At 40.1% G+C, this 21,478-nt stretch overlaps 2 protein-coding genes across 2 annotated transcripts in view; both read left to right on the top strand.

Annotated features, from left to right (window-relative positions):
- Window positions 1–12,321, top strand: part of pex7 (peroxisomal biogenesis factor 7) — a 52,644-nt gene extending 40,323 nt beyond the window's left edge. Inside the window, exons 10-11 of the mRNA XM_038276814.1 lie at window positions 2,904–3,003; window positions 10,749–12,321. Coding sequence (XP_038132742.1) covers window positions 2,904–3,003; window positions 10,749–10,832 — 184 coding nt within the window. The 3' untranslated portion in view covers window positions 10,833–12,321. The remainder of the gene's footprint in view (window positions 1–2,903; window positions 3,004–10,748) is intronic.
- Window positions 12,322–13,016: 695 nt separating this feature from the next.
- LOC119777821 (solute carrier family 35 member D3) lies at window positions 13,017–21,110 on the top strand. The gene is made up of 5 exons (XM_038276816.1): window positions 13,017–13,976; window positions 14,067–14,114; window positions 14,197–14,282; window positions 19,231–19,467; window positions 19,538–21,110. The coding sequence occupies exons 1-5, from the start codon at window positions 13,694–13,696 to the stop codon at window positions 20,246–20,248; spliced, it is 1,365 nt and encodes a 454-aa protein (XP_038132744.1). The 5' UTR covers window positions 13,017–13,693; the 3' UTR covers window positions 20,249–21,110.
- Window positions 21,111–21,478: the final 368 nt, after the last annotated feature.

The raw sequence follows: 21,478 nt of genomic DNA, 5'->3' as shown, positions 1-21,478 counted from the left end.
CAGCGGTTGTTGCTGGCTGATGACAGCAGTCAGTGCTGCAGTGCCTCTCAGCTGCAGATTATTCCTGCTGCCTCTAATGACCGCAACGACTCTGTGACAGAAATGCATTTGTTTTAGACGAGATATTTTATGGCCACTGCAATCATTAAGCCGCGCAGAATCGCTCTGCACTTTAGTTAATAAGTATGCAGACCAGTTAGTGTCAGAGGCCCCCATGTTATCCCTCAGCGGGGGTTAGACGGCCGGCTCTACCGCATCCTAACCGCTTCCTGTGCTCCTTATTAAACTGCTGATTAAACTCAGACTCATGAAATGATAATAACCTTTTGACTTAAAGTATTGATTTCTTTCAGTGCGGCCTGTTTAACCACATGGTGTCTTAAATTAGGAGGATTTAAAGGATTTGGCTTTTTTTTATACTCAGAACTGGTGAAGAAGTTGCTGAGCTACAGAAAGCTGCTGTGATTTAGACAAACGGCTCAATCCCTCGGTGAATAAAACCTCTCAGTGCTCCACTCTCCCTACACACTCATTACTTATTGGAGCACGGGTGTGGGTCCGTGTGTGCGTGGTGGTTTCAGTATTAATACGGGGCCTAATGGAGCCAGACCAGCCAGGCCTCCATCCTCTCCTGAAATGATTTCATTACATTTGCAAAGTGGATGAGTCTGGAGGGAGTGTTTGCTGCGTCAGGTCCCCCCCCCCCAAAAAAAAACACACAGGAAGAGAAGCAGTCTTTCAATTAGCCTGATTGGCTGCTGCTGCTTTATTGGCGCTCCTTCGTCATCTTTATTCTTCTGAACTTTGCTTTTTCGATGTTCTTCCTCGCATCTCTCCGTCCGGGTCTTCTAAGCCCCCCCCGTGTTTTTCAGTCTGTAGAGTTTTGTTAATAGAGTTTTTGTGCTGTTAGATCTGACAGCCATGTCTCGGTTAACCCACCGTGTTGCCATTCATGGTCCGACACTGGACTGGTTTTAGAGAGTGAATGGAGCCTTGGGAATTATGAATCTAGCTCCTCTTCCTTATGGGGTTCCACAGGGTTCAGTGGTAGGACCCCTTCTCTTCTTCCTGGGGTCCATCCTAAGAAGGCACGGCATGTCATTTCTATGCAGGTGATAGTCAGATATACATACCTGTTAAAAAGAAACCAGCCTTCTGCTTCACACCAACACTGCTACGCCATAAGGACATTAAAGCCTGGTTGCTCTGAACTCTTTATATCTTAAGGAAGAAAAACCTGAAGTGATGGTGTTTTGTCTCAGTAACCTTTGTGAACCTTTTCACTGGTTTTTTAAAGCCTGTCGTCTGATACTTGGGGTTTTAAGGTGGTCGGTGTTTTTAATGGGATCAGTGAAGCCGGGCGTACGCTGTGCGATTTTTTTTCAATCGTTGCTCGCAGCTACAGCTAACGCCGTACGACCAAACCGCAGAGTTTAATAGTTCACAGCTCACCATGTTTGATCTCACTGTGCGACCCGACGCTCTGATGCGATCTACCTGCTCACACTCTACGTCTAAAAACCAGGTGGGACTCAGCTCCGCAGTGAGATGGCGCTACTGGGACTCGTCTATCTGGAAGCCAAACCAGTAGCAGAGGAACATGAAGCTCACTAGAGTGAAAGCCCTAAAAAGAAAAGGAGACGACGTATTTGGACAAAGACATGGCTGAGCTAACGTGGCTACTACGGTCTGTCAGTTTGACAGAAAGAACTCCATTTCAATCATTGCCCCCCCGCCATGCTGCTGGGTTTTCCTCTGAGAGGAAGAAGAAGAAGAATCCTTGTTGCCCACTGAGACATTTGTCCATGACCACCTTACGATTCCTGATGGAGCGATGGTCGTTAGCTGGTTGCCCCTCGTTAACCTCTGTACACTACACAACGCACCATCAGGCTGAAACTCGGGTTGATCTGTAAATTCTCGTACGACTGGAGAGTCGCCCCAAAAAGGGTAAAAAATGACCCAGTGAACGCCCGGCTTAAATCAGTCCAGCTTTTATCATGTCAGGCAGTTGGCCAATCGTGGCCTTCCTTGCATCCTAGCTGGATAACTGTGATGCACGTTATTTTGAGGTGAGCCAGTGCTTCTCGCACGTCTCCAGTTGATGCAAGATACAGCCGCACGCCTTTTAACTGGAGTACGTCAGAGGGAGCAGAAAACGCCCATCCTGGCCTGGATCCATTGGATGGCCTCTGGCACGCCAGTTCAGAGAAATCTGCCATTTAGAACCGACATATGCCGATTGATCAACAGCTTCTGGTCAGCTGACCTGCTGCTGCTGGAGGCTCCGATGTCCAATCAGAAGCTCAGAGCTTTTTTAGTCGCCCCCCCCCCCTCCAAATTAGACAGTCCTTTTTACCATCTATTGTTAAAACTCGTCTTATACTATTTTAACTTTGGTTTTTAACACAGAATGAGACTCTCCCTGTTTTTGCGTTATATTTGTTTTATTCCCTTAGACGTTTGTGTTGTTTTTATACAGTTTGAAATTGACCTGATTAGTAGAGCACTTGGTGGCAGCTGTGGCTGTTTTAAAGGGTTTTATAAATAAAGTTGAGTATATTTCTCATAGTTGAGCTTTTTTAAAGAACGTCTCTGAATTGCAGCTGGTATTTAAAGCCAGGCTAACGTCACAGAACATCCCGCTGACTCGGTTCTAAGTTCCTGCTCATGGTCTGGTTAAAAAACCTAAAATTGTGTCATAATTTAGTTTTTTTCTACTTCTTCCCATTAAAACCAGTCAGATCAGAGGTGAAGAAACCAGTTTCCTGCTCTGAAGGAGCTTCCTGCATGCATGACAGTCTGTGCTGTTTTCTGTGACCCCAGTTCTCCCAGTGATGATGAAATCTAACTGGTTTGTCTCCCTCCATGTCTCTTGTCCTGGTTGATGTGGACGTCTTCAGGTTGTGGGACTTTGGTCAAAGCCAGCCTCTCCTGGACACCGTGGAGCATCACTCAGAGTTTGTCTGTGGATTAGACTTCAACCTGCACGTCCCCCACCAGGTAACATGCTCATCATTATCCCTATTAACGCAGGATGATAACGTCCACTTAACTCAATCTGGGTTTCAAAAAGTTAAATCAATCCTCTGGACTTTGTTTCCAGGTTTGAAGACGTTTCTCTTCCATCCAGGAAGATTTTTCAATCCAAAATGTCAGAAATAGCGTTTAGTTCCAGGTTTTATCCAGCAGCCCAACAAAGCCTGGTTTTAGTTTAGAAAACATGCAAATAGAAACGGATGAACGGGTCCCCCCCTTTGGAAGGGGGGTGGTTTGGCTTCTTTGTTAGCCTGCAATGCCCCATACCTGTCTATGTCTCTGAAAGGGGGGTCGTTAGAGGGAATAGTTGGCCTGGATGAACAGGTGAGGTCTTCTGTTCTCCTGTAAAGGTGTTGGAGCTGCGATGATAGCGGGAAGGAATCAACTCTATCGCTGCATTGGAGGTTTTTGAAAGCTGGAATCTTTGGTTGGTTTTTCTCTCTTAGCATAGATGCTTCCTTCCTCTCAAACCATTTGTCTTCTTTGTCCAAAATGTGGACATATTGGTCCTCCAAAGAGTGTCCTCCGTCCATCAGGTGGACAAAGCTGGATTCTTACAGCTTTGTCTCTATTTTTGACTCATGATCTTGACCCCACCTTCTATCCGTTCTATTGTCCAGCTGTTATGAACTCTTCATAATTCCTCACATCTGTCTTTATGAGCATAGAAACCTTTCAACCACTCAGAGGCGTCCAAACTATTCCTGTTTATTCCTCCAGTAGAAATCCTGCTGTTTAAAAACACTTTTGTAGAAGTTAGAGGACCGACTTCAGCTTTTTACTCCAGTAAAAGTTTAAAAGTACAATTTTTAAAACTACTTAAAGTATAAAAGTAATGCAGGAAAAATTTTAAGCATAGAAGCTTTACTGCTCTACCCTAATAAAGGAAGTTTTTCTAAAATTCTGGATGATAACTTCCTAATGATGCGTTCATGCTGCGTTCACACCGGGGGCAGCTGGCGGGACAGAAGCAGCGAGTTTACATGCAAAGTCAATGGTTGACGTGCGTCAAGGCGCAGCAAAAGGTCCCGCGGTGCGTTTAGAGCAGCAGGCGCAGCGCGTCTGAGCAGCTGAAGCAGCGCGTCGGGCGCGTTTAAGCATCTGACGCGCGTGACGCGCCGCAAACGCGCTGCTGCTCGAGATGGAAAAATTGAATTTTTGCTGCTCGACGCGCCGCGTCAACCAATCAGAGAAGCTGATCTGGGAGCTGACAGGGAGAGAGACACAGCGCTGATGATCAGAGCGCTCTGATTACTCCTCTTAAACTGTTTATTAACGCATAATTAACTTAAAATATAAACATCTGCCGGCAGAATATGTTGGCTTTTATTAATCTGGTGCCTGCAGATCGGATTATTTAGATGAAAAACACCTACCAGCCGCCGCGGTAAACCGCGAGGAGGCGACCCGGCTAGAGGCTACTGTTGAAGGGATTCCTTCTGTCGGCGCACCGTCGGTATGTGGGGGTCTGAGCGGCTCCGACAGAAATAATATTGGAAGGCAGGATAATAATCTGAATGAACTGACGGCACTGATTAAGTTTTCAGGTGTATTTTCTCACTTAAAAACATATTAAAACTACTTTATTCCCACTGATCACAGCAAATATAGCTGCAAGGCAGAGAAAGGATAGTGAAGCTCCGCCCAACGCGCGTCAGACACACTTTTGCACCGCGCAGCCAGAGCAGCAAAGCTGCTTCAGCCGCGCGTCAGAACTAACTGGTACAATCAGCAAAAATGAAGCAGCAGACGCGATTTTGCTGCTTTTGCTGCGTCCGGTGTGAACGCAGCATTAGACTGCAGGCAGCAGGAGCAGCTAAAACGCGCGTGCTGCTTCATTTCTGATGCTTGTACAAGTTTAGTTCTGGTGCTCCTGCTGCGCGGCGGTAAAGTGGGTCTGATGCGCGGTGGGCGGAGCTACCCTATCCTTTCTGTGCCTGGAACAATGGCAGCTATATTAGCTGTGATCAGCGGGTAGAAAGTAGTTAGAATCTATGTTGAAGTGAGAAAGTAATAATAATAATAATAATAAATCCAATTTTGTACCGCACTTTTCATTAAGAAAAATCTCAAAGTGCTACACAGTGCAAATAAAATCAAAGATAAAAATCAACCATAAAAATCATGTGGTCAATAAAATCAAAGATAAAAATAAACAACATAAAAATCATGTGGAGGCAGAATAGGCTTGCTTAAATAAAAAAGTCTTCAAGCCTCTACAGTGTCCTCCTGAAAACATGGTCTGTGCAGTCAGTTCATCCAGATTACCATCCTGTCTTCAAAGATTATTTCTCTGTGGGAGCCGCTCAGACCCCCACGTACCGGCGCTGCGCTGTCACTGGGAATCCCCAGCAGCAGCTGCCTCAGGCCCGCTCGCCTCTCCAGGGTTTTCCCCTCCTGTTGGTGGCGGCTGGAAGTAGATGTTAGCGTTTTTCAGGTCTGTGCTACAAACTGCAGGCAGCAGGATAATAAAAGCCAACATATTCTGCCGGCAGGTTTCTACATTTGAAGGTAATTTAGGCGTTAATAAACTGTTTCAGAGGAGTGATCATAGCGCTCTGCATCAGCAGTGCTGCGTCTGACTCCCTGCCAGCTCCCAGATCAGCTGCTCTCATTGTTAACCTGCTGCCTCTGCTGCTTTAGGTGAACATTAGACTTCAATTTCTTAGTTTTATAACTAATGGTAACAGTGTCAATTTTAACTTTGCATCATCTTGAAAACCTATTTCTGACCCCCTCCCTGAAAATGAGACGTCTGTCAGATTGAAAACCATTTCTTGGAGCAGTTTTCGTCCATCAGGACTGACCTGAGGATGGATGGACAAAGCTGTTTGACATCTGCTGGTGAAGATCGACAGTCACTCCAAAAAAAAGTTCTACAACAATTCACTGGACTTTGTTTGGAGACGTTTCTCTTTCCATCCAGGAAGCTTTTTTAATTCAGAATGTCAGAAATAGTGTTCTTGAAGCCAACGACTGCGTCTTCTTTAGGGGCGGACCTGTTCTTCTGGTTCAGTCTGCATGTTTTCTAAGTCATTACTTTGTTTTGGTCCGCTCTATAAAACCTGGAACTAAACGCTATTCTGACACTTTAAATAGAAAAAGCTTCCTGGATGGAAGAAAAACGTCTTCAGACTTGGAAAGAAAGCCAGTCACATCCGAAAAAGATGTTCAGATGTTTGGGATAATCAGGAAGTTTCCTGATGTTCCCTGAATTAGGGTCATCCATCACTCTGTCTGCATGCGGACCCTCAGAGCGAGCCCACGCACAGTAACCGGGGCCGACGCCCGGCTGCAGTCAGACGTGACGGAGCTGGGAGGCGGCGAGTCGGAAAGGTCACTGCTGTCAAACCGTTTCACGCTGTCAGAGTCTGAACTTTTCCACTTCGGTCCAAGGAAGGAAAACCAGCCGAGTTCAGCTCCAAGTCACTGGAAGATGAGGAAGATGATGAAGATCCCTGCGGTCGGTAGATCCAGATGTTGGGGTCCAGGTTAGGGAGGGGATGATCCTCTCTAACACCAGGCTGACTTCTTTGGAGCAGAGAAGATGAGGATCGCCAAATATGGGCGGCAGAAAATCCCCCACAGGCTGGCCGCAGCAGAGAGCTTCCAGCGGGGGATTCCCAGCGCCGCCTCCAGGCGGGATGCTGGAGGTCTGGAGCTCCCAACAAGACCTGCAGATTATAGTGGGATTATAATCCTGATGAACGGATGAACAGAGGATGTTTGGAGGTGGACTTTCTCACTTAGAAACCTGTTCAAACTATTTTTCCAACTTATAAAGTAAATAAAGCTAGCTGCTCTCTAGCTGGACGCTACAGAGCAGATAAACATCCAGAGCATCAAACCAACCGGAGTCTGATCCAGCATCTAGATTTCTACGTCTACGTGTTTTTGACCCCCCCCGTGAACACAAAACTGCAAAAACGATCCAGAAATAAGTCAAAATGTCTTAATTTAAGTGTATTTCCCCTTAATTTGAGTTGGAAAATAAGATGATCTGCCAATGAAATGAGGATTTTTACTCTGAAAATAAGGTACTTATATAATATAGACTCTTATTTTAAATATTGTCTTGTTCCATTGGCAAACAGTTTCACTTACGTCCTCAATTCAAGAAAAATGGACTTATCTAGAATTAGCTTCTGTGGTTCTGGAGTTTAAAGCAGAAAGCTGCTAATTGTTCTGACAGAACATTCTGGACGATTAGTGTTTTAATTAGTGTTTTTTTTCTCCACCTTCTGTTAATCGTCAGCAGACATGAAACGCGTCTGGCTTTGAACCCCCCCGCTCCTCCAGGAACGGCTTTGCTGCAGTCCTGGCAGCCTTCGTTTTATCACCGCCTGGTAAAGTTAATTAAAGGAGGGCATTCCTCTCCCTGTGGCTGAGTCACCGCTGGACGCTCTGCTTCCTCTGACATCGTTAACTCTGATTGGAGGACATGATCAGCAAAATCTAATTCATCCGTTTGAATTAATCCAGACTCAAAGATCCAGATATCAAACCTCTCAGGTTCAATTGGTTCAAAGTTTTCCGGGGCCGGTTTAGGCTTCCTGGAGGTCTTTGAATGTGCATCTGATCAGCTGATTCAGGTCGTCATTAAAGGCGTCCGACTCCTGCCTGCTGGCAATTCAAAAAGCCCCCAGTGTTTGGTTTATGGTTGCTAGTTAGAGTCTGTTTTATGGCGTATAAACCAAGACTGATCTGACTGGGAGTGCTGGGAGTGCTGGGCTCTGGATGGGAGCAGGAATGGTCCTGATATTTAACAGCAGCTCTGCTTGGAAGAACATTTTCCTCAGATCCAGGATCAGCTGCACCATCGACGCCTCCGTCAGCAGTAAAGCGAAAAAACATCATCGATACAAACATCAGACTAATGTGACCCACCCCCACCCCCCGCCCACAGGGCAATATAACGTTTATAATTTCACAGCACAGCAGTCGATGATTGCAGCATTTATCACCAACTGATGGCAGAGTTCTATAAACACCATCGAAGATAGAAATGATATCATGTCGATCAAAATGAGGAAATAGATGTTGATGGAAGCTTCATCAGAATCCTCCAGATTTAAACTATACAGGGGCGGATTTAGGAAATGTGGGGCCCTAGGCAAAGACAGGCAGGGGGCCCTCTGAATAGAGAAGACATAAAACAGCCCCATTCTCCAGATAGAGAAATGTTAATAGAATAGACATCCATTATCTGTTCTAGGTTGTGTCCCTCTCTTCTTGTCCCTTTTCTTCTTGTTTTCCTCTCTATGTTTTGTACTCAGCTGACTTTTCATGCTGTCTCTAAAGGAATGAAAGATTTTTTCCAAGCACTAAGCTCACTTAGCTGATTGCTCCTTCCTGTGTTTCCAAAAAGGCCAAAGTAAATAACCCAGTCCTTCTTTTCACTGTAGACAAGCCATGATCTGCTTATCTGTTCTCCATTTTTCATTTGGATGAAATAATAGCTGCATGAATCATGACAGCAGACAAGATAGAGGAGAGCAGGAGGCGGGGTTACCAATCTACTCGCTCTGGAGAGCAGAGTTCGCTGCTTTTAGATGTTGTCTCCAAAGTCTCCAGTAGCAGAAAAAAGTTTCTTTGGTTGGTCCTTGGCTGGTCCTTGGCTGGTCCTTGGCTGGTCCTTGGCTGGTCCTTGGTTGGTCCTTGGTTGGTCCTTGGCTGATCCTTGGATGGTTCGTGGCTGGTCCTTGGTTGGTCCTTAGCTGGTCCTTGGCAGATCCTTGCTTGATCCTTGGCTGGTTCTTTGTCAGTCCTTGGCTGATCCTTGGCTAGTCCATCGCTGGTCCTTGTTTTTCCTTGGTTGGTCATTGGGTTGCCCTTCGCTGGTCCACGGCCAGTCCTGGGCTGGTCCTTGTTTGGTCCTTGGCTCGTTCCTGGCTGGCCCTTGGTTGGTCCTTGGCTAGTCCTTGGCTGGTTCTTTGTTGGTCCTTGGCTGCTCCTTGGCTAGTCCATCGCTGGTCCTTGGTTTTTCCTTGGTTGGTCCTTACCTTGCTCTTGGCTGCTCCTTGATTGGTCCACGGCCGGTCCTTGGTTGGTCCTTGGCTAGTCCATCTCTTGTCCTTGGCTGGTCCTCGGTGTGACCATGGTTGGTCCTTTGCTGGTCCTTGGTTGGTCCCCACTTTCCTTGGCTGGTCCTTGGCTGGTCCTTGGTTGGTCCTTGGCAGGTCCTTGGCTGCTCCTTGATTGGTCCCCATTTTCCATGGTTGGTCTTTGGTTAGTCCTTGGCTGGTCCTTGGCTGGTCCTTGGCTGCTCCTTGGCTGGTCCTTGGCTGGTCATTGGTTGGTCCTTGGTTGGTCCTTGGCTGGTCCTTGGTTGGTCCTTGGCTGGTCCTTGGCTGGTCCTTGGTTGGTCCTTGGTTGGTCCTTGGTTGGTCCTTGGCTGGTCCTTGGCTGGTCCTTGGCTGGTCCTTGGCTGGACCCTGTAATTCAGTGAAAGGGTGGAGTCAGAGTAGAAGTGGGAGGGGCTTCTAACTGGGAAGGACCATTTTGATTGGCTGCTACTGTTTGTTCTACGTAGAAGAACATAGAAGCTTTATTCCCATTAAGCATCTCAGGTGATAGCCACGCCCTGCAAACAGTGTTTTCCAGGCGATAGTCACATCCTGACCTTTCTTCTTTAAGCACCTTAAATCAAACAATCCTGACCAAAGTCCTGTGGTAGTAAAACTAGCCCGTTTCCATGGTTACGTGGTTAAAGGTGCAGCTCTGCTTCTTCTTCTCTTCTGATGCTCCTCCAGCTTCCAGAAGCTCCACAGTCACTAAGAATCAAATGAAACCAACTCCGAGCAGACGGCCCCGCAGCCTGAGAGGCAATAAAGCCGAGGACGCCGCGTTTGAAGCGGCGCCCATCAGATGCAGCATGATTAAAGGTCTGATTCTGATCCGTGATGAAAGGCCGTAGGTCCATTAACCTGGTAATGAAGGCGGGCTGAAGAGGCCCTATTTGAGGAGACCTGCAGCCTGTCATCAGCTGGAGCTAAGATCACCAGGCTGTCTGCGTCCATGCAGAACATTGGGTCCGTTTGATGGGAACTGTGAGCAGAACAATAACCCGATAAGATCAGACCGCGGCCGTAGCTCCGGGCGCCGTCGCTCAGCTGGTCTGGTATCTGTTTAGAGAGCACAGCGTTCAGCCTGCAGGGAACCGGCTAGAAATAAAACGCTCTGCATGAACCCGGTGGACCTGAGCCCTCAGCTGACACAGCTCCCCCAGACCCAGAACCCCCGGTTCCTCTTATCAGAGGCTCCTGGTACCGATTGGACCGGACTTTGACTAGGCCACGCCAAGTTGATAGAGAAACGTTTTGGACCCTGGAAAGCAGATTCTGTGATTAACGGCGAGCCCATCCCGGTCCGGTAGCAGAACCTCCCACCATGGACCCGTCGGCGACTCTCAGGCCTTCGGACCTTCTGGATCCGCTGTGGTTCTACAGAACTCCTCTGTTTTCCTAAAGCAGGACCTTAAATAAGCTGAAGTGGGTTGATGGTTCTGGATCGCTGATGTCCCGCTGGAGGTTCTGCCTGACTATCATGTGCCGGTTCAGCCCGATCGGTTCCGGTCATTCAGCTCTTTGTTGCTGCGGAGCGTAGAGAACCCGATCGGTTCCGCCGTTGTTCCTCCTCAGCTCCTGACCTCCATCTTGGCTCTGTTGGGTTCAGAGCGGATCAGTAACGGCTGCTGTTTGGTTCTGCAGGTTCTGGACTGCTCCTGGGACGAGACGGTGAAGATCTACTCCCCTGCCTGCCTCACTGCGGGGACCCGCCCAGCAGAACCCTGACACGGCGGCGCCGGCGGGTTCTGCTGGCTGGATCTGGACTCCAGTCTGGGAAGAACCGATTCCCAACCCGCCAGGGAGGTTTCAGAACCACAACCTCTGACTTAAAGCTGTTGGTTCTCCTCATGACGGCCCGTAGTCTTCCTCACTAACATGGACCCAGAACCTTTGGAAGATGGAGCCAGACAGGCCCGCAGCATCACACCTCTTCCTGCGTGCCTTACAGCTGTTTGTTTATTGATTTGCTGCTGGTTGTAAATATGCGTCCTGATCTGTAGCAGAGGGCGGTGATGTCGTTCAGATAACGGCTAAAAAACGATCAGAAAAGAATCGACTCTAAATGACGGGATGGAACGGATGGCTGACATTAGAACGGAGACGCAGCTCCACTGGTTCTGCTCTTTATTCTCCTAAAACCATCAGATTCTGACACAGACTCATCCGGTACCATCGGGTTTCTGCTTTGTTTTTTCCACTCAGATGGTCTGAAGATGATGAGTTTAAACTCACAGGAAAGTCTGAGTGAAACCCACAGAACCAGCAGAACCAGTCAGAACCATGTCCTCTGACTGGTTCTGGTGGACTGCAGGCAAATGTGTAGCCCAGCAGAACCAGCTAGTCTGACTGGCCTGATCCGTTAATTAAAGCGAACGGCGCTCTGCTCACCTGTGGGGGGGGGGTGACGGCCTGCAGCTGCCGGGTTAATTAGCGGCTAACAGGCGGCGGCTCTGCAGCTCGTTTCCACGGCGGTCAGGAGGACAGAGGCTGATCTGCTGCTTCCTGTCATCAAGCGTTCCAGTTAGCTTGAGGCGGGTCATGAGGCGCAGTCAGAGGTCTTCTCCATCAGAACCATCAGAACCAGAACTTTTTGGACCATCTCTGAGTCCAGAGTAAAAATCATGAAGGAGATGTTTGATGGTTGATAAATTAATGTCAAAAATCTAAACGATCAGAATGATTTCAGAACCACAAGGAATCAAGTTTTTGGTTTCAACTGATTTAGATTTAATTTCATATTCATTTTATCTCCTGATTACTTCATTTCATCTTTGGGTTTTGCCGTAGACCTTCTATTAGTTCTGTTTGGGTTTTGCCATATTAACCTGCTTTGCTGGGTTTGCTGAACTGGTTTGGTTTTTGTTCTCTTTCTTATTTCTAGTTATTTTTGTCTTCAGTGATTATTTCTGCTACTTCTTTGTGTTTGTTTAAATTTTTCTCTGAATAGATTCTGTTTCCTGTGTTCTGCTCTGTTTAAGCTCTCTATGCTCGTCCCCTGGTTCTATTTTTATTTATTAAACATTATTAGCTGGCCTTGCTGTGTCCGAGCCGCTGTCTGCCGTCAGAGGAAAACATCCCGGATGGAAAGCTTCCCAAGTATGGAGTAAATTTTGTTCCATTATTGTTCCAAGCAAAGAAAATATTTTGTAAAAGAAAAATTGAGAAAAATGCAATCAGAACTAAAAAAGTTCATCAATAAAAGGTTACAGAGTCACTTTTTTGTTAAAATGTATTTTTTTGTTGTTTTATTTTATCTATTTTTTTTTTACAGATTTTATTTCCCAAAAAGTTTTGACAGATTTTTTTTATTTCTGTATTTCAGATTGAATTTTACAAACTGAATTCTTTTCAAACTCCTTTTTCCAGATCAGGTTCTCTTCCCTGCTGGGGGCGGGGCTTCCTCTGCAGAGAGGAGCAAAGGCTCGTTTCTATTGGTCTGCTGGATGTTGGGCTAGCGTTTGATTGGACAGGAAGTGAGGAGAATGTGAAACGCAGCAAAAACAAATAGAAAATATCAAATCTGTTAAGAGAGTTTTGAATTATTAGTAAATTAATAAATATTAGATTTAAAAATACAGTCTGTAAAAACAAATCCTTGTAAAATAGAATAAAAAAAAAATAGAATATCCAAAGTTATTGTATTTAAAAAAGTTTATCTCATTCCTGTTTTTTTCTGTTCATATAATTTGTTCATTTTAATGTAATTTTCCATCTGATTTTATTTTTTCTAACTTTATATAAATTCAGTTTTTTTAATTCCTTTTCAGCTCACATTGGTCTTTATTTTTAATGTTTTATTAATTTTGGTCAGTTTATATAATCTGTCATCTAGTTATTTATTTCTTATTCAAACCATTTTTAAACAACTGACTTTATCTTTTAATTAATCATTTTATTTATTTCTAGATTAAAAAGTTCAAATTCAAACGGATGAGCCTTCATTAAATGTATTAATTTACTGAATTATCAGAATTGAGATGTTTTATTTCCGTTTAGTTTAGTGAAATTAAAGATGTTTTCCTGATGTTTTTTAAATGATTTCCTGTTTTTGCATTTTGAAGCGTTTTCATGCAGCTCCTACAGAGCGGCCATATTTCCTGGCAGTTGATTTTCTTTGGTTAAACGGTTTTAGAGGAAAGCGGATCTAAGGAGTGTTTGTGGGTAAATCAGTCAAACTGGATCAGAACATGAAGCCGGAGGTTTAATCCGGATCAGGAATCCCTAAATGAGTCCAGATGTGAAACTTCAGCCGTTTGTTTAAAGAAGATGAAGGTTGGAGGAGAAGCTCCAGGTCTCCTTCCTCCTGTGAACAGGTTGACCCTGAGCGCTCCTCCCCCTCTGCAGCCCCCTCCTCTCTGCTGCGGTAAAATCTCCTGAGTGGCTGCAGCTCTCCCTCCATGGGACTCTCCTCCCTCTCGCTCCTCCTCCCCCCTCCCCTGCATCCCCCTCCTTAGCAGGGATCCTCAGAGCGGAGCCGGAGCGCAGAGAGGAAAAGTCCCTGCTGATCTCCAGCTGCAGAGTTCCTGGATTCCTTGTGTGCCGCCGCTCTGAGCCGTTCCCTCCATCCAGCTGCCAGGCGTAGAAACATGGACGTGTTTAAGAGCCGCCTGCTGGGGATCTCTGTGGCCGTGGCGCACGGCGTTTTCTCCGGTTCCCTCAACATCCTGCTAAAGTTCCTCATCAGCAACTACCACTTTGGCTTCCTGACGCTGATCCAGTTCCTGACCAGCGTCACGGCGGCGCTCACCCTGGAGACCCTGAGGCGGCTGGGGAAGGTCCAGATCCCGCCATTCAGCGTGCAGCTCTCCAAGGTAAGGAAACCTGCAGCTCCGGGCTCCCCGGGAGGTCCAGAGAACCCAGAGCTGCTCTGTTCTGAAGGGTTCTGACCCGACGGGTCAGCTTCATGTTTCTGTGGGGATCTCAGAGCACAGACTGCGTTCTGGTTCCACTTGGTCCCAGTTTCTGGTCCAGAACACATGTTGGATGTGGAGAAGCTAGCGGGACTCGGTCCTTTACTCCTCTAAGTGCAGAACGGACTTTACGGGTCAGAACCGCTCTGTCTCTGACATGTTCAATCGTTGCTCTGCAGAGAGCAGACGGAGCAGCGGTTACTATGGGAACAGACCCGGTTCAGGAGGTCGGTTCCAGAACCGTCTAGATGAGGTTCAGCTCTTGGTCTGTGTCCAGGCCGATACCAGAACCGCTGCCCCTCCCCCACAGCCGGTCCGGTTCTGACCCGGCACGATGGAGCGACTGCTGCCATCTAGTGTTCAATCCAACTAATGGGTCAGTCTGGAGGAACTTTGACTAGGCCGTTCAGGGCAGCTTTGCTGTGCTTAGGATCATGGCGGTCAGCGGTGGTTCTGGTCGCTGTGAAACGTCTCTGACTGTTTCTCACTATGTGTACTTGTGCGTCCTCGTGAAACACCATCAGCCTCAGCACTAGTGCTGTTCCAATTCACCAGAACAGCAGACCGAGAATGGACAAAGATTCCAGTTGTTATTCTGGCCCCTCCCTCTTTACCCAGCATGCATCAGAGCAGTTGGTTTTGAATTTTAAAATAAGAAGGAGAAAAAAATGTGAATGAATGAATGAGGGGGAATTAATAATGAAGAAAAAAATGAAAAATGGGGATGGGGGGGGGGAAAAATGAATTTATATAATAATTTTAATGAGAATTTTAATTGATGAATAAATGAATAAGAATGATAAGAAGAATGATGAAATGAAGATGTGTGAAGGGGAATGAATGTGAAATTTAAAAAGAAATGATGTTAATGAGTTGTGAAAAATTTGATGTAAAATGAATTTAATGAGGAAATTAAGAGAATGAAGAATGTGAAGAGAATGAATGAAAATGGATGAATTAATGAATGGTTGGATGATGAAGAAGTGTAAGAATGTGAAGGGAGGGATGTGTTTAGGTAATAATAAGGGGAATGAATGAATGAATGTGATTAATAATGTTGTGTTTTGAAGGTTTAAATGAAGGGATGGATGAAAATGAATTATGGAATTAAAAAAGAAAATAAAAGAATAATGAATGAAGAATGATGAAAAATGTGTGATGAAGGAATGAATGAAATATGAATGAGGATGAAAATGTGTGTTTGAATAAAATAATAAGAATTAAATGGGAATTAAAATAAGTTATAATGTGAAATTTAATGAATAATGGGTTAAAATAAGAAGGGGAATTGTGAAGGGTTTAATAAATGTGTTTTGAGAAAAATGTGGAATGAAGGGGGTTAAGGATAATTATAAATAAGAGAAAAATAATTGAATAATGGGGAATTAATGTGTGAATGAAGGTTTTTTAAATGAAAAATTTGTGAAAAATAAATGATGAATGAAGAAGGAAAATTATGAGAGAGAAAATGAATGTGATAATAATGAATGAGTTTTAAAATTAAGATTTGTGAGGGGTGTGAATTATGTGTGGTGAATTTGGGGAATGATGGTGTTGGGATGATATAATGTGTTTGGGGTAATGAATGAAGTGTTAATGTGTTAAGTTAATGTTGTTTGTGAAATTAAATTTGTTTGGGGGAAGTGGTTTTAATGGGGGAAGGGAGAAAATAATAAATTTATATAAAATAATAATATAATATATAATAATGATAATAATAAAATTATTAAAAAATATAATTAATAATAATAATAATAATAATATAAAAAATAAATATAATAATTAAATATAATTTTAAATAATAATATAAATAATAATAAATTAAAATATAATAATAATAAATAATAATAAATATAATATAATATAATAATGATAATTAAAAATATATAATTAATATATTAAATATAAAAAATAATGAAATATAAATTAATAATAATAATAAATTTTAAATAATAATATAATAATAATTTAATATATAAATTTAAAAAATATAATTAATTTAATTAATAATAAATATAATAATAATATAATTAATAATAATAAATATATAATTAATAATAATTAATTTAATAATTTAATAATAATATAATATTTAATTAATTAATTGTTTAAATATAAATAATAATATATATAATAATATAATAATAATGATAATAAATAATATAATAATAAATAATATTTTAATAAAATATAATTAATATAAAATAATTTTATAATAATATATAATAAAATATAATTTAATATAAATATAATTAAAATTATATAATGAATAATGAATATAAATTAAATATAATTAATTTAAAATAATATACTTAATATGAATATAATTAAATAAATTTAATAAGAAAATAATAAATAAATAATTTTAATATAATTTTAATTAATATATAATAAAATAAATAATAAAATATTTATATAATATAATTAATATAAATAATATAAATAAATATATAATTAATATAATTATAATAATAATAAATAATAATTTAATAATATAATTAATATAATTTGAATATTGAATAATAAATATAATTAATATAATATAATTAATATAAAATAATAATGAATAATAATAATATAATTTTATTTTAATATAAATTTTAATAAATAATTATATAATTAATTTTTAAATATAAATCATAAATTAAAATAATTAAAATAAATATAATAATAATAAAATAATTAATATAATTTAAAATATAATAATAAATTAATATAATAAAATAATATAATTAAATATAAAATAAAATATTATTTTAAATAATTTAAAATATAATAAAAATAATAATAATAATATAATAAAATAATAAATAATTAATATAAATAAAAATATAATATATTAATATATATAATTAATTTTAATTTAATAAATAATAATAAATATCATTAATATAAATAATTTAATATAAAATAATAATCAAAATAATAATATAATTAATTATTAATAGAATATAATAATATAATAATATAATTAATTAATAATATATTAATATAATATCTAAAAATTTAATATAATAATTAATATAAAATTTAATATAATATTTTAATATAATAATCTTAATAATAATAATATTAATTTAATATTATAAAAATTAATTAAATTAATAAAATTAATTTAATATAATTAAATATATTTTTAATATAATCCCTATAATAAATTAATATAATAATATAATAATAAAAATTAATATAATAATAAAATAATATAATTAATATATATAATTAATTAAAAATATAATAATAATAAATTAAAATAATAAAATTAATTTAATATAATATAATTTAATATAATAAGAATAAAAAATAAATAATATAATTTAATATAATTATAAATAATATTCAATATAATTTAATAATAATAATAATTAATATAATATAATAAATAATAATGATAATTAATAAAATTTTAAAATATGAAATATAATAATTAATATAATAAAATAATAATAAATTAATATAATAATATAATTTTATATTTAAATATTAATAAAAATAATTAATAAAATTTAATATAATAAAATTTTAAAAAATAAATTAATAAAAACCCTATAATAATAAATATAATTCATAAATAAATTATAATAATTAATTAATTTTTAATAATTATATAATTTATAAATAAATCATAATTTCCCCCCTTTAATAATTTCATTGAATTAAATTTTCCTTAAAAATAAAATATAAATAATTTTTAAAATTAATCCAAATAAATAAATTAATATCATATAAATTAAATTTTATTTTAATTTAATAATATTAAATAATAATATCCTTTCCAAAACTTAAAATTCCCCTATTTTAAATTTTCATTTACAAAATTATAATTAAAAAAAATATTATTTTTCCCATTTAATTTAAATAAAAATTTTCCTAAATTAAAATTTAATAAATTAAAAACTTTTATAATAATTTAAAATATTAAATAAATTATTTTATAATATTCCCTAAAAAACCATTTTTTCCAATTTTAAATATAATTTACCTATAAATATATAATAAATATAATTTATAAAAAATAATTCCATAAATATATAATATAAATCATTCCATATTAAAATATATATATAAAATATTTATAAATAATCCATAATAAATAAATATATACTAATTTAATCCAATTAAATTAAAATATTTCAAATTTTTATATAATATATATATTTAAATAATATATCCCTTAATTTAAAATAATTCATATATATATATATCCATTTAAAATATTTTATAAAATATTTATATATATTATATAATAAAAAAAAAAAAAAAAACCCCCCCCCCCCTATATTCCATAAATTTTTAAAATAATCCACCTTTATTTAAATTTATACTAATTTATTAAAATATAAATAATATAAATCCAAAAAATTTCCCAATGAATATTAAAAATTAAACTATAATAATATATAAATAATATATTAATATATATTTAATAATAATATAATATATATCATATCCATTTTAAATATATTTTAAAAAAAAAAAAATTATATTATATAATAATACTTTTAATAAAATTAAATTAATAATATTTATATATAATATATATATAACCATAAAATATATTATATATATATCCCATATAATATATTCAATAATAATTATTTTAATCAATCCCCCCCAAATATTCATATATATATCCCATAAATATATAATTTTAATAATCAATAAATTTAAATATTATATATAATATAAAATATAATAAAATATAAATAAATTTCCATATATAATCATATATATATATTATATAATAAAATAAAATAAATATCCTACTATAAATAATATATAATTATAATAAATCCTATAATATAATCCATATTTAATATATTTATATTTTTATATAAATATTTTATCCAAATATATAATATATCCCATCCATAATCAACCCCCCAATCCTATAATTTCATACTCCAACTTCCTTCCCCAAATTCCTCCCCCACCCCCCCATCCTTCAACCCTAAATTTTCAAAACCCACCATCACCTTCCCCTTAAAATCCATCCTCCATCCATCATCAAATCCACCCCTTCCAACCATCCAAACCCCCCATCCCATCCATCCAACCCTTCCTCCATCCACCACCCACCCAAAATCCATCCATCCTCCATCCATCCATCACCCATCCCATCCATATCCAACCACCCAACCATCCATCCACCCCATCCCCCATCTCCATCCTCTCCAACCATCCAACCATCCAACCATCCATCCATCCATCCATCCATCCATCCATCCATCCATCCATCCATCCATCCATCCATCCATCCATCTTCTCTCTGCTCTCCTTTACTGTCTCCAGGTGCTGGTGACCTCACAGGGGATCTCTTTGGTTACATCACAGGAGTCCTGGCAGTAATCATCCACGCCTCCTACCTGGTTCTGATCCAGAAAACCAGTCTGGAGAGCGAGTATGGACCTCTGACTGCGCAGTACGCCATCGCCATCATGGCGTCGCCGGTATGGAGCAGGGATTCTCTGTCTGTCTCCAGTTTCTCCTCTGTTCTCTGATCTGTTCCTCCTTCTTCAGGTTCTGCTCATCTGCTCCGTCCTCTCCATGGATGCTCTCCACATGTGGTCATACGAGGGCTGGAAGGACCCACATATCACTGTCATCTTCATCATCTGCATCTTCATCGGCTGTGCCATGAACTTCACCACTCTGCACTGCACCTACATCAACTCTGCAGTCACCACCAGCTTTGTGGGCGTGGTAAAGAGTGTTGCCACCATCACCGTCGGCATGCTGGCGTTCAAGGACGTGGCGCCCACGCGGCTGTTCATCGGCGGCGTGGTGGTGAACACCGTTGGCTCCATCATCTACTGCGTGGTCAAATACTTTGAGACCAAGAAGAAGACCTCGTACGAGGACCTGGAGAAGACGGAGATGGACGCCTCACAGCCTGGCGACCCTTACACTGAGAAACCGCCGGTGAACGGCGAAGGGCCCACCTCTGCTTCTGATCTGGGTCAGCAGGAGACAGGTGACCAGGGAGAAGAGGAGACCCCCTATCTACCGAATGGAGCGTTGCCGGTGGGAGAGGCGGGAGGAGGCCTGAAGCAGGTGGTGATGACCGAACGAGATGTGGTGGAGATGCAGAGGGAGCACATCCACAAGGAGAACGCTGCGTCCGCTCAGGCTTCCTCCGATGGCTTGGGAGGGGTGCTGCGCTCCATCAGAAGTCTGCAGTTTACAAAGAAAGACAACCTGCTCGATAACATAGAGCTTCAGAGTCCATAATGGCGGACTTGGAACCCAAACAGGAACTAGAGAAGACACGAACACTTCGGCGGAGGAGGAAGGACCGGAGGAGGCTCCTTCATTAGCATCAGCTGGTTTACAAATGCTTGTTGGACTCACTGGCTGCTGTCGCTGCGTTTCCTCAAGCTGGAGAGTTCCTGAGCCAGACGTAAAGAACCAGGAAGCAGAGGCGGGTTTTCTTCATAGTTCCCATTAAAAAGGTTCCAGGTAGAGACGGCTGGGGGGGGGCTGCTTTGGGGTCCCTTCAGCTTCTCGTTGCCTCGGCATGCAGAGGGGGCAGCGCGGAGGCGCCGCAGCATGATGCGGTCTGGATCCCAGCCGATGATGCTGATCTGTTTGTGCTTTGGGACCTGGATGGTGTGAAGGTTGCTGTTTGTTCACTGTTTACGATTTTCTACGCTTCCATGTCGTCATCGTCAGGTCATCACTGAGGGAACTGTTCGAATGCGTCGGCCATGATGGCGCTGAGTGTTAGTTGGTGTTCTGTGGATCACCTGGTTCTCGGGGGGGATCATTGGTGCAATGTTTACTCACCTAAAGGAGCTTAAACTGTCAGCCTGCAGGTGGAGGTCTTTGGTTTTTATTATTGTTTTCTTCCTCTGTTCTAATCTCATGTATTTTCAACCTGAATGCCAAAAAAAAGCTTTTTAATTGTTTTCAGTGTTTATAAAGCTGGGTGGAGAACAGAATGGCTCTGATGTCTCCACAGCTACAGCAGCGGTTTAAAGAGAACTGCTGCCGTTCTAAAGGAAAAGTCGCTCAGATTCAGAAACCAAACGTCTGAAAGTTCTTTAAATCTGAAATGATTCCATCCTGTTCAATAAATGATCAGTGTTTTTAATTCAGAGTCATTTTCATGTGAATGTGCTTTACTGGAGGCATCCATGTTTGTCAAAGAACACTACTGCCACCTACTGGTTAGTGACATTGTCACGGTGCGGTATCGGCTGTTGATCAAGTCCCAGTGCTGTATCTGGTGTTTGTCACAACGCGCTATTATCCAAGTCATCTTGAAAACTTTCTTCTTCCAAATGTTGGCTACATATTACGGGTTTTTCCACTTTTACCCGATGTATTCCAGCATCCAGCTGCCATGCACGTGGGCATTGTCAGTTTCACTATAGCTCTGGTGAATTTCAATGGTGAAGTCCTCTGGAAATCTTCAATAATTGTTGTTGATTGCAGATGTGTCTAGTAGTTCCCATTGAT

The sequence above is a fragment of the Cyprinodon tularosa genome, unplaced genomic scaffold (assembly GCF_016077235.1).
Source record: "Cyprinodon tularosa strain WSP-4 unplaced genomic scaffold, ASM1607723v1 ctg1276, whole genome shotgun sequence".
Taxonomy (NCBI): domain Eukaryota; kingdom Metazoa; phylum Chordata; class Actinopteri; order Cyprinodontiformes; family Cyprinodontidae; genus Cyprinodon; species Cyprinodon tularosa.
This window is presented reverse-complemented; position numbering and strand designations above follow the sequence as displayed.